This window comes from Zootoca vivipara, chromosome 4 (assembly GCF_965207765.1).
Source record: "Zootoca vivipara chromosome 4, rZooViv2.hap1.1, whole genome shotgun sequence".
NCBI lineage: Eukaryota > Metazoa > Chordata > Lepidosauria > Squamata > Lacertidae > Zootoca > Zootoca vivipara.
The window spans coordinates 80,133,120-80,150,572 of NC_142587.1; the positions used below are offsets into that span (position 1 = coordinate 80,133,120).

General features: G+C 41.7%; 1 protein-coding gene across 2 annotated transcripts in view; it reads right to left on the minus strand.

Annotated features, from left to right (window-relative positions):
• The window catches only part of NUP58 (nucleoporin 58), a 32,111-nt gene that overhangs the window by 9,450 nt on the left and 5,208 nt on the right, over positions 1-17,453 (minus strand). For both annotated transcript variants that reach the window (XM_035114801.3, XM_035114800.3), the window contains exons 2-13: positions 16,668-16,804; positions 15,287-15,322; positions 13,732-13,881; positions 12,869-13,000; positions 12,093-12,203; positions 10,600-10,624; positions 8,823-8,888; positions 7,860-8,034; positions 7,198-7,277; positions 5,711-5,829; positions 4,940-5,022; positions 2,059-2,260 (exon numbers count right to left, since the gene is read on the minus strand). In XM_035114801.3, the coding sequence (XP_034970692.2) occupies positions 2,059-2,260; positions 4,940-5,022; positions 5,711-5,829; positions 7,198-7,277; positions 7,860-8,034; positions 8,823-8,888; positions 10,600-10,624; positions 12,093-12,203; positions 12,869-13,000; positions 13,732-13,881; positions 15,287-15,322; positions 16,668-16,804 (1,316 nt within the window). The remainder of the gene's footprint in view (positions 1-2,058; positions 2,261-4,939; positions 5,023-5,710; positions 5,830-7,197; positions 7,278-7,859; positions 8,035-8,822; positions 8,889-10,599; positions 10,625-12,092; positions 12,204-12,868; positions 13,001-13,731; positions 13,882-15,286; positions 15,323-16,667; positions 16,805-17,453) is intronic.

Consider the following 17,453-nt stretch of genomic DNA (forward strand, 5'->3'; position numbering starts at 1 on the left):
CCCAACCCTACGGCCTCTGCTGCCATTCTTCAGGGGAGTTTATTTTTCTATTCCAGGGAAACTCCCCTATGTCATAAATACAAGAATCTTCACAAATACCAGACCTCACTAACATTTAAGTTGCAGAAAATTCTTTAACACAAATCGAAGAAGACAGCCAGTTTGTTCACAGAATGAGCAATACCTTTTGCGACCTCTTGGCTACTTTCGATGGGAAACCACACAGCCGCGGCTTCTGAACCAATGCTCCAAATGGGTCTGGCTAGCAGCGAGTCTCCAGTGTCTCAGGCCTTTACTAACCCTGCTGCCCAAAAACCTCAACCTTTATTGAACTTAGAACCTCTGCATGCCAAGCGTATGCTCTGCCCACTGAGCTACAGCTCTTCCAAATTCTGTCGACACTTTCAATATTCACAGTTATCTACAGCTATGCCATTTAGGATACACTGCTATAACATTATCAGCTGCACCTCCAAATTAATGGCCTCCTTTTTTCTTTTCTTTTTTGCAATTTTCTGTTTTCAAGGCCTAATACAATTTACAGCGATGGCACAAATTCAAATACTCGCTTCCCTACCTTGCTGCCTTTGTACTAGAAGAAAGACAAAAGGTTGGGTACAAAAGGTGCCTTTTCTGTTCTGTAAGGGGGCAGCTGCCTCCCACTCACAGAAGCTCTGTTCTATGCTTTACTCTACCGAAGTGCAAAAGAAAATCGAAACTAAACAGTCCTTCAGATCCACCCCACTTGCAGCAATCCATCACACACTTCCACGGAAGCAGGCTCCACTGAAGCAATGGATTTCGCTTTCAAGGAAGGATATTTTGGATTCCGAGAGAAGTTTCCTACCAGGCTTCAGGTAAGGTGCTTTCCCCTTATTTTACAAGCAGCATTGCTTCAACAGCTTTGGGAAAAGATTTTAAAGGTTTTAGAGGACTATGGTAGTTAAAGATCAGATTCAAACCTCCCTCCATAAACAACAACAACAACAACTGGGGAAAGCATTCAAAAGTTGTCATACTTCGGCAACCTTCTAGGAAAAGATTAAATTACATTGCTACAGTAAGCTAGTAGGATGTAGCAGTCCTTTCGATCTCATGTTCTATTTGGATTCACTTATTATAGTATCCGGCTGTCAACAGTTAACTGTGTGTTAAAGCTGGAAATACCCTGTAGACCCCAATACTTACAACAGCAGCACCTCATTTAATACCTCTCTAGGTTAGAAATGCTCTGCGCTGCTTTTTACCCAGCACCAGAAACGCAAAGGTGTGGTTGATGGAGACAGGACACCAAGAGCCAAGGAAACTCTCTGATATGTCCAGAAGGGAGACGGCTACATGGGCTCAGACCCATGTTTAGGCAAAGTCATCTAGTTTCAGAGTTTCTGAGATCTGCAGAACTCCTTGGAAGGTAGGCACTTTAAAAGAAGCAGCCACCTAGCTTCTCACTTCAAGCACCTAGACTGCCATATGTCAGTCAATAAGATATCTTATTGGAGTATTTTATGAAGTGGAATCAACATCTCCATCCCCAAGTTTTTTAATTTCTACCCATGTTTTGCTCCCCCTTGATCAACACCTCAATTACCCCCACCCATATTTCTATACACAGTTCTGAACTACTTTAAGCAACTCTCTTAATATTTTAAATGGTCCTTACATTCGTCTACCTTTTGAGGCATATTTCAAATTACAAAGTGCTATAATGGAAAACTAATTTGAATTAGGATTTCCCAACAAATTTGAAAGTTTATACAATAGTGTCATAATTTTAGAGATAAGCTCTCCTACGTGTATTCAGAGATGACAAAGACTCACATTCGAAAGGGTTGAGTAATACAGTAAACAAGCTACTACAAATAAAAAACCACAAGATTAAATACTGGGTATATAATTATTGCTAAGTCTATCCTGCATTTTCTATTACCTACGTTTTGATGAACTGTTACTCACAATTTTTTAAAAAAATTCCAACACAAAGGAAGACCTTATATAAAACATCATACAAGTTTACCATTTGTGTTAACACTAAAAGCTATAACTTGAATGCACTCAGACCTGTAGCAGGCTGTTGCTGCTGGGTAAGTGTTGCAGCCATGGCAACGGCTGCGGCATTTGGTATGCTGCTGAAAGGGGTCGGTCCAGTAGTAACACGTGGGGCCGTCTGCCACTTCTTTGCTTCCGCTCGCCTTGCCTCAAACACATCCACAGCATCCCCCAAAAAGGTTTTTCTGTAACCAAGATACTGGTCTTTGAGCATCTGAAAAAGACAGCAAAGGCTATCTTAGTTGATCGTATGATTTTCAAAGGTTTGCCATAGAATCATAAGACTTGTAGAGTTGGAAAAATTCGTACGTCGAAGCAACACTATCTAAAAATTTGCGGTTTCATTTTTTATGCCCCATTCGTAAGTCAAAAAATTCGGTTGTCGAGTCGTTCGTAAGTCGAGGTACCACTGTATGCAAGATGTTTTAATGGCCTTTCATCTCCTGGACTGCTGTTTTATCTTTTTTGTTTAATTGCATTAGTTATATTTTGTTTTACTACTGCAAGTCACCTTGAATTGGTTTATTGTAAAAGCCAAGAGAGAATTTTTATAAATATGTTTCTACAACAAAACTAGCTAGGACTTCCCTTGCTGAACTCACAGTAGATATCAACACAGCAGGCGACAGAATAGAGTACGTTACCAGCAAAAGAAATAATCCTTGGTTTCCCTAGTTTACATGTCGAGTAGGTGTATAGCGACACCTACTGTAAATATCTGGCTACCTCACAATAAATGAAGACAGGCATCAGCTCCACTCCAAAAATACCTTATTTTTCACTCCATAGGACGCGCTTAGTTTTTAGAGGAGGAAAACAAGGGGAAAAAAATATTCTGAATCAAATGTACTAACTATTTAACCGGTAATAAACTACAGTGGTGCCTCGCTAGACGAATGCCCTGCTAGACGAAAATTCCGCTTAATGAAAGGATTTTCTGATCGGAGGTTGTCTCGCTATACGAGATTTTCTATGGCCACCGCTTCGTCTTGCGAAGCGTGGCCATAAAAACCTCCGATCAGAAAATCAGGGCATTCATCTAGCGAAAGGGGAACCAGCTGTAGCAAGGGAAGAAGGCAAAGGAAGCTCAGCTGAGAGGTGCTGACAGCTGTCACCGCCTCTCAGCTGATCTCCCTTTGCCTTCTTTCCCTGCTGCAGCTGGTTCCTCTTTGTGTTTCGCTGGTCTAGCGGGGGAGGAACTAGGTGTCCGCCCGCTTGCCTTCGCCGAGGCGGCGCTTTCTTGGCGAAGGCAAGGGGGCGGGCTAGGTAGGTGTCCCCCGCTTGCCGGCATGGAGCGCGGTTTCGGAGGTCTCCGAGGCCGCGCTCCATTTCGGGGGAGGCAGGCAAGACGCGGCGGCAGGGGAAGACGTTCTCGACGCTTCTCGCCGGCATGGGGCTTGGCAGAGGTGGGGGAAAGGCGCAGGATCGTTCCTTCGCCTTTCCCCCACCCCACCCAACAGAGCCGGATCCAGCTTCTGAAGCTTCGTCCGATCCGGCTCTGTCGTTGGCAGCAACGGCGCTTGCTCTCTTGGCTCGGGGAAGCGCCTGCTTGCCTTCCCCGAGCCAAGAGAACAAGCGCCGCCGCCGCCACCAGTTCCCCCCGGAGCCCATAGGAGCGCATTAATTGACTTTTAATGCATTCCTATGGGAAACAGTGCCTCGCTAGACGAAATTTTCGTAGGACGAATTTAGTCCTGGAACGAATTAATTTCATCTACCGAGGCACCACTGTACCAGTATATCAGAATAATATTTCAACCATGGAAAGTGAACAGCAGTCAATGTTGACATTAAGAACCACCATCACTGTCATTAACAAATGAAGAGAGACTTTATCCCCTAGTAAGGAGGGCAGGCAATGGAAATATATGAGCTTCTCACATTGAGTCCATTAGATCAAAGGACTGTATGGTTTGGACCTACACAATTATTTTAATAAAGCCAAAAGAAGTGGGACTTTCTTCCTTTTTGTTCATTGCAGAGAGCTCTGGGGGCTTTCATATGAGGGAGGAATGAGGGAGAAAACTGATTCAATTCTCATTTAAAGTCAAACATACCTACTTCACACCTTTGTACACAACACAAGGACGAAACCACAGCCGCTCTTCAAATTTCACACTTCTGCAAAGGAAGGCACTACTGTCCCCACAAGACCAGTGGCGGAGGGAGGGTGTTGCCTGTGGGGCGCCCCCAAATGTTAATCTTGCTGCTGCTGCCTCCTCCTCCCAAGTAGTAATACCGTAAATGCTACTTTCATGGAGGGAAGACTGGGGGTGTGGGGTCAGGGAGAGAGATGCTGCCTTCCCTCAGGGGAGCCTGGGGGCGTGGGTTCAGGGAGGGAGGGGGGCTTGGGAAGGAAGCTGCACACTTCCATCCTAAGCCTCTGCAGGGATCGCAGAGCGCACATGCGTGGGGGGGGGGGGAGGAGAGCCTTTGCTCCATAGGACGCACGGACTTTCCCCATTCTTTTTTGGGAGGGAAAAAGTGCGTTCTATGGAGCGAAAAATACGGTAAGACTATTCAAGATTATCAAGTACTATTTTGAATGATACCTGGTAACTGGAGCACCATGAAAAGAAACAGTGCCTCTGAAGGCCATGATTCTCAGAATTTAAAAACTTCGCGTTATGAATTTAGCAAGCCATCAGGAAACAGCTACTAGACTAACTGTCTGACCTTTGGGGAAAATTTTCAAAACTCCTAGCTTTAAAGTCCCTAAAGGAACATTTCAGCAACATGTTCCATTTCAAAACAAAAAGAAGAAAGTAATTTAAAAGATACAACAATGCAGGAAGTAAAAAGGCACTGCAGTCTGAACTAGGAGCCAGAACAATTCATCAACATACAGATACTCATGTCACAATTTTACATTACTGTATAAAGCAATCTTTACCTTCACATTTTCATGTACTGATTGAAGTTGTGCAGCTAAAGCTACAAATGTCTGATAGATTTTCTGCATAGCCATGGATAAATCTGTAAGACAGGAAAATTTGAAAATCAAGTCACATTGCAATATAAATCACAGCGAAACCATGTAATTTGCCATAAAGCTACCACAAGCATCCCACCACCGCATTAAGGAAGCTGTGGGGATTTGTCAAAATATGATGGGGGAAGAAAAGCTGTCTCTAAACATACAGAGAACGGAGGTGACAGTCCTTTTGATGTTTTATCAGCAAGATTAATTCTTTCTGAAACAAGAAGTTTAGTCTTAGGCCATCATTTCAACTAACGTACACACTTGAGACATATGATACAAAATCCTCAATGTAGTGATATAGGAACTCAAATAATAGTGAAACATGTAAACAGACTCAAACCTCCTCTAAGCCTCTCTTCACGCGGAACATTGGCCAAGGGGATCCTGGGGGGATCTCACTCAGATTTTTAAAAATGCTTGGGTTGTGAAGGTAGTTTGCAAGAAAAAAAAGTAATGTTTGGTGCCAGCCCTCCCCTGGGTGTGTGAACCCACCTTATGGATCCCAGCAATTATGTTAGCTTCTGTATCTTCAGCCCTAAATTTGGAATCAAACCGACACTAAGGGGTCTCCAAGTTCTACTGTCTTGGCAACATCTGAAAACAAATCCCTGCGAGTCTGCCAGATGTGAAAAGTGCGGTATGACATAGCAATTAAGGAAATGGTGAAATCACTACTTTTACCTTGTGGGGTTATATGGGAATTGTTTGCCTGGGTGGCAAGATGGTTTTCCAGTTCTTCAATTTGTTGTCTGTACTGCTGCAGTTGTACTTCAAACTGTTCAACCAAGATCCTGAAGTAGCTAAATTAAGTATATTTTAGAGCATTTAAATGACGAGAGTGAATAAAGATCTCTACAGAAAGTATTCATGTTTAATTCAGAAATGGTGCATGAATTTGCTTGTTTTCTTTTTCTTCTGCCCAATTCCTTTTTCTTTTTTGTCAAGTCTTTCAGATGGTCAGCTTGTGGGCAGGAACTGTCTTATTTTAATTATATAAGCTGCTCTTGAAGCCTTTTCTGCTGAAAAGCAGGATAACCCCCCCCCATAACCTGTGTACACACTAACTGCTCTTAATCACGAGTGGGAGAGGAGAAGTCGAGTTCCCTCAATCAGTAGAGCGTGAGACTCTTAATTCAAGGGTCATGGGTTCAAGCCCCACATTGGGAGAAAGATTCCTGCATTGCAGGGGGTTGGACTGGATGAAGCACATGGTTCCTTCCAACTCTACAATTCCATGATTCTATATACACCCCCTGTTAACAAAGCCAAGGAAAGCCTACCATATTACAGTAACCTTTTCTTTTAAAAGACAATTTAAAGAAGTTGTCTTTCCACCCAGCTAAATTATTTTGGCCATATTCAAATCATGTCCCTAATTAAAAGGGAAAACACTAGTTATTTCTCAGGAAACACCTTCCAATACAGTGAGAAATCAGTCGAGCCAGAATCAAACTATTACACCCTTTGGTATGTATTTGAAAGAAGCTCAGAAGGCTGATCCCTTAGAACTATAAGCAAAAGAGAATTAGGTAAAGGGACCCCTGACCGTTAGGTCCAGTCATGACTGACTCTGGGGTTGCAGCGCTCATCTCGCATTATTGGCCGAGGGAGCTGGCGTACAGCTTCCAGGTCATGTGGCCAGCATGACAAAGCCACTTCTGGTGAACCAGAGCAGCGCACGGAAACGCCATTTACCTTCCCGCTTGGAACGGTACCTATTTATCTACTTGCACTTTGATGTGCTTTCGACCTGCTAGGTTGGCAGGAGCAGGGACCGAGCAACGGGAGCTCACCCCGTCACAGGGATTCAAACCGCCAACCTTCTGATCGGCAAGCCCTAGGCTCTGTGATTTAACCCACAGCGCCACCCGCGTCCCACAAAACAGAAATAGTCCCGAGCATATCTCTGCAAAGGCTTCATAGCAATGATCATACTCTGCTTGTGGAAGCAAAATAATACATTCGGATTTAGTTTACTTTCCTTGTGCAGAATTGTAGCATGAGGTACAGGACAGCCTGAGTGAACCAACCATGCAGATACAAAAGCGTATTTTATATTAAACCCATATCCAATATAAGGCTTGAACCCGTATAAAATATATAACTAACTATACAACATGCAATATAAAAACACTTAGTATAGGCAAGACATGCAAGGCTGTACTCACTCTGCTGGTGCTGAATTTTCATGTTGAAGGCCAGGTGGCGTTTTCTGTGTTCTTAATGCTATTTCAGCGTTTTTAAGCTCCTACGAAAACATGAGGTGGAAAAAATGGCTCTTGTAATTTTTGAAGTTCAATAAAATGACACACCTGTTTCACTGAACAATTTATTCTTGATAATTTAATTAGCTAATATCTTAAGGATGAACTTTACCATGTTCATTACTATGGGGATGGGGTGAGGGGATGGAAGGTGATTACAAATCAGACTATAATTTTAGACCAGAGGTTTTGAAAAACAAAGGGAACACAGCACTTAGTTAATTGGAGACCACTGCAATAATTTTTTGCCCAGAGGCTTCAAAAACCTAATAGATGGGAGCTGGAAAAGACTAGACCTATTGAACTCTACTGGGAAAGCACAGGAGAGGGAAGATATGATACAATGCCAGATACCAAGTGATGTTTTCTTTAAAACGGAAACCTTTCAGGACAGCAAACATTATACTGTTACAGTTGTATGGTAAACAAAGTTCTCAGCTGCTTCAAATCAAGGAATGCCCAGCACAGCTGTTAGGCAAGCAGACCTGCATTTTCCAAGAGGATGGGAATATTATCATTTTTACTCGCTTTAGGCTAGCAGTGATTCCCATCAGATTTGCTTATACCTGAGCAGTTTCCACTTTCAGCTTATCAATATTAAGAGTGTTTCTCTGTAATCCACTGGCAGCGACTGATAAAAGTTGTTTCAAAGCTTTAATGTCTTCCTGCACTTTGAGCATTGCTTTGGAGGACATTCGACTAATTTCTTCCTGGACCTGCTTCTGCTCTTTTACAAACTTCCTGGGAGAGGAGAAATCAGAAGACAGAATTAATCCATGCAATGACCCCAACCCCGGCTCTTCAGAACTACTGCAGGACTAAGGAACCTCTCTCTCCCCAGAGCTGGGAAATCTCAGAGGACAGTAGTCAGGGTTGCGTACTGATGGTAGTTTGGGGATAAAGTGTGTGTGTGTGTGTGTGTGTGTGTGTGTGTGTGTACGCACACGCACACACACACTCCACATCTCAAACACAACAAAGCCCCCTCTCCCCCATCCTCTTCTGTCTCTCTCTCACACACACACCTCTTTTTCCATGGCCAATTCAGTGCCTTTTCTTAACGCAAAGCATGGAAAAGCAAGTTCCACCCTTCCCATTCCTGAACTGCAATCTCAGATCTGAGCTGTGCTGGGGAGAGGCACCGCAAAGAGGGGAGAAGCTTAAGCCTTCCCCTTCCGTCATCTTCCCCTCTCCCAAGAGAACTCTCCTCACATCACCGAACAACAGGAAAAGCTGTAGTAGAGTGGACAGGGATTAGGGCTGTGACAGAGTTATCAGGGGCCCAACAGAAGGACCTTGTGGGCTGATTCCAGCCTGCAGCCCACCAGTTACATTTTACTGAAGTGACTTCAAGTAAGCAAGACTTGAGGTACCTTCAGAGCATCTGTGGAACAGTATACCCACAGCTGTCAAAACCAAGTATTTTGAAACTGTGAACAAAAGAGTACTCTTACTAGTCCAAGACATCTTTAAGGTAAGTTTCAGTAACAAGAGATATCTGGAATTCCAAGGACCCAGGAAATACTTACTGAAGATTTTCTACATCCTGGCAGATTACTGGAGGTAGATTTTCATCTTTCAGGGCTTTACTATCCCTGCCAACAGAAATGTACATTATTATTAGCATGACACTCTCGAAACAGCAGTAGCAGCAGCTTTTATTTAATACAACAGATGCTGTCACAGGCGCGGTAGCGGCTACTCTAGAGTAACGACTCCTCACGATGTTGCCTTTTCATGCTTTTATTTAGTGAAAGCTATTTACAGTGCAGAGTCAGTACTATGTACATGTTGTCAGTCTGGGTCAGAACCTCCGAGTGGAGATTCCCGCATTTTCCTCCAGCAAAGTAGCCTGGGAACATTGAATCTCCGCCCCCGCCGCTTTTTGCGCAATTCCGGCGTTGGCGGGAGCGGTCTTCTGGTCGCGCTTTCCCTGCTTCCCATTTCCTCTCCTGAGCGGAGCAATGGCTCTGATACCCTACCCGAGCCATGCCCTCTACTTCCTGATTCCCCGCTGGAGACATCCCCCTCCCCGCTCCCACTGGCGCTGGGAGATGAGCTTGAGCCTAAGAGGGGAGGAGGCTGTCTGTAGCTGCTCTCCCTCACAGATGCAAAGAACTGCACTAAGTCCATTAACCACTGAATTTTCTGAATGTTCTACCCTAATTAGAAGCAGAAGAAGAAAGTTTTGGAAAACCTCATTATTCCCCTCAGCAACCCCAAATATATTTCTCCTGCAGAAATGAGAAACTAGTGTTGAGAATGAACATACTATTTGAAGCAGTACCTTCCACTCTGGAAATTACAACATCACAGTCAAATCTGCACCAACTTCATTATCCTAACTTGTTATCATGAAGATTAAGCCCAATCAGTTTAGTCCACTAAGTGTAAACAATTTGGTACCCTTTAGGGGTCACTGATGTAAACTCCCAACAGCCTCAGGGACGATGGAAACTGGAGTCCAACATCGGGAAAGCACCATGAACCAGGTGTGGCCATGCAAGCCCTGGGCCAGGGTCCAAGTGCAGTGGTAGCCTAGATGAGGGCCAATAAACTAAGCTTGAATCCTGGCAATATGCAGGCTCCATGGGTTGGCCAACTTGCCTCTTCTGAGCACGGTTACTGTCTCTGAAGTAGCAGGTTAGGAGCTTGGTGGTGCTCCTCGGTCCTTCTTTGTTGCTTGAAACTAAGTTATGGCTCTTGACAGCATGCAACACCAATGATGAAGAATCTCCTCTCAATATACTATCTGGCCTAATTTAAGGTGTAACTGTTATTGTTGTTGTTTAGTCGTTTAGTCGTGTCCGACTCTTCGTGACCGGACACGAAGAGTCTGTTATTACAGTATATAAAGCCCTATAGAACTTGGGACCAGCCTCCTTGAAGGACCACCGTTCTCCATACATTCCTGCCAATTTTGAGATCTGTTGGAGAAGCATTACTAACTGTCCCTTGTGATATACGTTATGCAGCCATAAGAATGGGGTAATTGGCATAGCAGCACTGATATTGTGGAACTCATTGCCTTTGTATATTAGGCAGGCGTCTTCTGTACTTCATTTAAGACACCACTTTAAAACATTTAATCACACAAGCTTACCATTCCATCTGACCCATTTTATCTTCTTCTGATCTTTGTATTTTTTTATAACATTGAGTTTATGTATCTTGGTTTGAGAATATTTAGCGGTACAGAAATTTATGTTTGCATAAATAAAATAAGAAGCTATTGGTTGCCTTCCATTTAAGAGGCACCCAGTCCCAACAGGTATTTTTCCAGCTATGAATATTTGACACACTTACTCTGGTCTTGTTCCTGTTTTGTCACCTGAGGGGGAAAGGAAGTTACAACTTTTAGTATAAATGAAAACATGCTCCTAAACTTGAATTATGAAAATATCAATAGGTTTCTTTAGTGACTCTCTTTTCTAAAAAGGATACCCACCCCTATGACCCTCGGCTAAAAGCTTCAAATATTATTTGGAAAAGTGCTAGCTTCTGGGTCACCACTATTGAACAAACAGCAGCCAGTTCCCTGACTTGTTTTACTTTAAGGGTCAGCAGATACGGGTAGGACTGCACTGTTAGTGTCATTTAACCAATCTCAGGTCACACGTTTTCAAAGCATATTTTGATAGGTAGTAATTATTTTATTTTGGAGTACAGACTAACACGTCTGCATTAAATTCAGATTTTAAATAGTGTAATTTAAAAACAAAAAACACAGCAATTCTCTAACAAAAATAACCTGGTATTTTAAAACCACTGTTATTATCCATTCTACAGGGCTCTAGACATAGTTTCAAATGCTGCAGGATGGAGAATGTATGGCCCTCCAAATACTGTTGGATTACAACTCCCATTGGTCAGTCAGCATAGCCAATATTCAGGGATAATAGGAGCTGTAATTCAACAGCATGTGGAGGGCTACAAGTTCCCCATCCACGCTGTAACAGGAGCTTCAGCCGGAGATAAAGACAGGGGAAAAGTATATGGGAGGGGAGGAGGAGGAGAAGTGACCAAGCAGAGTTAGGCTATGTGAGAGGATTTCCTGGAGAACGCACTTGAGCACCTGAACCAAGCAGAATTGAATTTTCTGTAAAATAAAAAAATTCCTTCAGTAGCACCTTAAAGACCAACTGCATGCACACTTCTTCAGATACACTAGAAACAGAACTTCTGTTTCTAGTGTATCTGAAGAAGTGTGCATGCACACGAAAGCTCATACCAAAATATAAACTTAGTTGGTCTTAAGGTCTTTAAGGTGCTACTGAAGGAATTTTTTTATTTTGCTTCGACTCAGACCAACACGGCTACCTACCTGTAACTGAATTTTCTGTGCATCAACTGGTGCACAAAGAGCTGGATCCTGCTTTTTGCAGGTTTCAGGTGTGCAGGCAGCTGATCCAGCCATGCCTCTACCTGCTCCACACCTGCCTCTACCATGATATCAGAAATGACATGGCTGCAGATTTGGGGAAATGGCCTGGTTGTAAAAAATTTGGCCAGAACAAAAATTCCCTACTGCTGGTGTATGGAGTATGGTGTATGGAGTACTGACATGGACAGTACTGGTGAACTGTGGGGCAACTGGGAACACAAGTCTCAGTACCAGGCACCAAAATCCCAAAGCAGTAGAATCAAAGCAGTTAGTTTCATTAAATAGTTTCATACGTAAAAAGAAAAATTTAGAATTTGTTGTTTTAATGAGTCCCCATGCAGTTACAGAAAAAAGCCAGTGCCTAGTAAGTATTCTTGGAGAAACACTTTTCCAAGCTGCGTCCACAAAAACTTACTCTTTTTATCTGAAGAACTACTGAAGTCTATGCCACCCAGACCTTCATTAACTGTAGTAGCAGGTGCTGCAGCCGCCCCTAGAGTCAAACCGAAAGCATTCTGTCCGAGCCCTGCAAGTAATCCATCAACTGTATTAGAGACTTCTTATTGTCATGTATCAGTATTGAAAATAGTCTGAATATAACATTTTTGAAGCAATATAACATTTTTGAAGCAATATATCCTCAATGAATTGCCAGTAGTGAAAACCAAAGGCATGTTATGTTTACATTCACCAGCTAGAACCCATATGTAGATGTGGTGAAAACAAGACTTGTAGTATGTGTAGACAACCAAAATTTGTGCTCATCATCAATTCTGCCGTCCAGCCAAAAATGGTAGGGATAAGGCTGTGAGCTTCAGATATCTTCTGAGAAACATCAACACCCAACTATGTAGCTGTTATTCCAAGCTCTAAGGTGGGCAGAGGTTCATCCTTGATTCACTGATCTCAGAAACTCTCAGAAAGCAACATAACTACTGAGAACTCTCAGTTGACCTTGAGCCCCAAAGTATTTCTAATTTTTCAGAAAGGAACACAGCAAGTGATGCTGTTAATTTATTTGTTGTTAATGTATATGACCACAAACCCAAGCACTTCAAAATAAAGGACGAGGAACAATTACTTAGTTCTAGCACGACAGGATTAGCAAAACACACAGTATCTCAACAGTCTTGATAAGATGCACATCTTGGACAAATCTGAGGAGGTGGATGCATATAAAAGGCTTGTCACCTGTAGCTGAGCTTGCATTTGGGAAGAGTGTCCCTCCTAAACCAGCTAAGGCTCCTCCAAGAGAAAGTCCTGTGGATACCGTTGTGGTTGGAGCAGCTGTGCCTCCCAAATTCAGCGTAAACCCAGTGGACCCTGAATATTAAGCAGAGGTGTAAACTGAAGACATGCATTCTGATTTTCCTTCATAATAACAGCTATATTATTACCTGCTAAATAAACAACTCTTTGTTGGAATTTTGTGGACAATATGGCAGAAACTTTCACAAATTCTACCTGTTGTCACCGCTGTCATCATTTATTTGCATGGATTAAGCACTCTTGCACTTGGGGCAAGAGATATCCTTTTAAAGGAAAGCAAATTAGGAAAAAAAAGGAAAACAAAGGAAAACTATCTGTGCCCATGCAGGTGTTGCTCAACTCCAACTCTAGCCAGCATGGCCAAGGGTTAGGAATGATACATGCTGTATGTAGTCCAGCAATATCTAGAGGGCTACAGATCCCCCACATCAATCTTACAGCATACATTCTGAGGCAAGTATTCCTTAGGCATGATGCATACGCTCCAATCTTGCATCACTGTGCAGTTAAAGGGATTTTGATGACAAACAAAGCAGACTTTCTTGGCACTTTTCTCCTCTTTTCAGACGTAGGACGCTTCTTTTAGCATCCTTCATACTGGCTTCCCTATAATGTACCATGTTCCCAAGTTAATTAAGTGTACCAAACCATTATGTGAATGTTCAATCATCTTTTTCAGAACTGCACTGATTCACCTGGTTGTTTTTTTTAGGAACAATTACGATTATGCATTTATAAACAATGGAAATTTGATTTAAACACAAAACTATAAGTGTATATATAACCTGTTGCTGGAGCAGATGCAAGAGCAGAAGAAAGTGAGAGGCCAGAGGTGGCAGAAGAGATAGGCAAAGCAAATGGTGTGGCTGATCCTGCAGGTTTGCTGAATCCTAGACTAAGTCCTGGGGTACTTGCAGAAGTAGAAGCAGGTGTGCCTGTAAAAGAACAATAAAATGTCATTCTTGTTTTGATCCACTTCAACTGGGTATGTTAAGTAAAATTAAGAATTCTAAATTTATTACTCTAGATCTGTATATGGCCAGTGAAACGTGAGCAAAGCCACATTAATTTTTTCACTCACTCTTCCATTAGACTCAAAGCAGCGAAACACACTTAACAATATGTACTAGCAGTAAGAGATAGCCAAGCTTCCCATATTTTGAATGCTTCTGAAATTCTTTTTTTAAAAAACAACCAACCAATATATCCACTGCTTCCCAACACTGTTGTCCCACACTCCCAGAGGATACTATGACAAAATCATCACCACCACCACTGAGGAAGGTCAACCCTGGGCACCTATAAGTCTCATGTTTTCAATATGTATCACCTGAAACAAGGTTTCTGGTTCATCTCAGAGCACTGGAGAACCTAGAATATAATGGGTCCAAGCTATTCACTGCTTTATAGGACAACCATCAGGACCAAGGATAGTAGCCAGAAACTGTAGACAGATCAAGTGGACAATAAGTGACACAATATACTCTTTGGGCCATTCAAGTCAAAACACAGGCAGAAGAATTTGGCACCAGCTATCACTTCCCAATTTCAATAGTGGCCCTACATAACGTACTTTACTGGAGTCTAACTCAGAGATCACCATGCATAAGTGACAGTGGCCTAGTCCTTTTAACTAAGGAGTGACTGGATGAAGAATCAGATGCACCTGATAAAAGTATACTTCTGACCACTTCTACAACCTGGATACCCGGAAGCAGGGCACAGTCAAGGGTTGCACCCAAGCTGCATCAGGCATGGGATCACAACCAAGACATGCTAGCTCAATTCTAACTCATATAAATGGCACACCCTTAATAGATTATACAGAGTGCAGAAGCAGAATTGCTGACGGCTATGGACTGTGGCCGTGGCCTGAATACAGGCACCTTTGAGAAAAATGAGAGGAAGAGACAGACTTGATAAAAAGAACATGAAGAAAATGAAGAAAACAGGGAAATAGAAAGATAATGGGAAAATATCACATAGGTAGGTTATAGAAATTGAATAGCACATATCATAACAACACATGGATAGCTGAGAGCTTTGGAGACTGTGGATCAGGAAGGCTAACAAGGCCATGGAAAGGAGGTGGGCAGCTGAATGTTACATCTGGATTTGAACCAACCAAGTAAATATTTGAGTATATGTTCCTAATGTATCATTATCTACAGTTTTTACTTTTTCATATTTTTCTTCTTGATACTTTAGTCATCTTTGGGGGTTTATCCAGCATTCCTAGTCTCTCATCGTTCAAATCCAGAATTTTTCGTTTGGGCAGCTCTGAAAGTCACAACCCATTTAAAGAAAAAGCAAAGCTAGCTTTGAACATATAGCACTTACCTAGTGTCAATGCTGTAGCCATGGTGGTTGCTGTTCCTGCGTAATAGTACAAAAAACCCTGAGTTTAATAAACCACACTTCTATTGCCAGTTGCCTTATAGATTTATCACTGACCCCAAATTAGTGACTTGGAATCCATTATCAGCAGATCAAAGGGACATTTAGACACAAGTGGTGGGGTTGTAAGAAAGCCAGAGAGTATTGGAAGATGATATATTCAGAACTAAAAAAGATGTTAAGGGTCTCATTTCCCAAGAAATCAGAGATGTTCTTATTGAGTATAGTAGATGGGGAAATACCCAAGAAAGTACTTAGTCTTTTTTTCCTCTATGCAAAAACAGCGGCCAGAATAATTTACAGTGGTACCTCAACATCCGAATGACTCGACTTCCGAAGGTTTCGACTTCCGAAGTAGCAAACCCAGAAGTCTTGTCACTGCGCGCGCGTTCTGCACCTGCGCAGAAGTGCAAAATCGCGCTTCACGCATGCGCAGAACGGGCGCTTCAACAACCGAAGACTTTGACTTACGAAGAGCGCTGCGGAATGGATCGTCTTCGTAAGCCAAGGTACCACTGTATGCCCAAAAGTGGAAGGACAAAAAAAATCCCACAAAAATAGACTGGCAGAATAAGCTAATCGAATATGCGGAGTAGCAATGATGACTGCAAAGATAAGAAATCAAGATGAGTCAGATATAAAAGAAGAGTGGGAATACTTTGGCGAATATTAAAAGTAATATAACAATCAGATAAACTTTCAAGTGGGGATCAGTATATGAGCAGCAGATAAAATAAGCAGAAGAGGGGCGGTAATTAAGGAGATGCAGCTTAACAAGGACTAAATAGGACCCCACAGAGGGATGTGTGTGAAGTCAGAGTGTGAGATAAACAATGACAATTGTATAACTGATATATTAAGATATGTAAAATGCATAAATATTTTTTTAAAAAAATACAATACCAGCTCTCTAATAATACTATATAACCAGAAGGTGCATTTAATAATGAAGATACAAATATTTTTGGCAAGGAGCAAAATTACTGAATATAATCTGAAATTTTTCATGCTTAGCCATTCCTGCAGTTTGCCACTAATTCTCATCACTAATTCTCAAATCAATTATCAGTTCAAGGATCACCTTTTTTATTTTTCAATTGAACAAAATAAAGTAAAAAGAAAAAGTGCATAAAGAGAAAAGAAAAAAAGGTATATTATATCACTATATATGCAAACAACTACAGTTCCATATATGCTTGTCTAGTATACAGGTATATAAAGTGTTATTATTAACCAAATGCATATATGGTTATTTATAACCTACTATTTTTTTACACATTTCAAATGTCATTATACTTAAGAGTGTAGAAATATAATATTTTACCTGTATTAGCCCCTCCCAATGTAAAACCAGTGGCAGGTTTTGAGCTAAAAAGTCCAGTTCCAAAGCCTACCGATGAAGCGGTTGTAGTTGCTGTAGCTGTTGAGCCCAATGTCCCAAAGTTAAGCCCTCCAGTTGAGCTACATTACAAGACAAACAAATTAGTTAAATTTAACACACGCTCATTTTTTTATTTCTTCATTGCAGTAGTTCTACAGAACAGTTTGAAAGTCAAAATGCCTCTTCCATATTTCTCCCTTTAATATTTCTCCCTCAAGTCAACCAAGATTTATGTTGCCTTTTTGGGTTTTTTTGTTGCTAACTGTCATTATTTTAACACAGACAAACACTTAAAACAACCAACTGCATTTGCAGTGTTAACATAATCAAGTAGCTAATTACATGTTTCAGAACCCTATATGGAAAAGGACAGAGACCCAAAGACATTAGTGATTTCAACTGAAGCTGAATCAAAAACAGTCCACTAGAATGAAGCGGCTCTCAAACTACATTTCTAACATTACTGGAAATATTTTAGGAAACACAAAATTATTTACATTTTCATTCTGAAGGGTAGGGCCTGACTATCCCAGAGATATACAGTTAACTTTATTTCTCACATCCCAGAACAAGTTTTAAAAGAAGTTACCGTATTAGCAAATTAAAAGTGAGCTTTTTTTTCAGACTGAAGTAGAATACAAGATCCTTGTAGCAATGCAATATATTTCATACATAGTAGTTTTCCATTTCTACTATTGTTCACTCGCCATCATCTATCAGGCAGAAAGG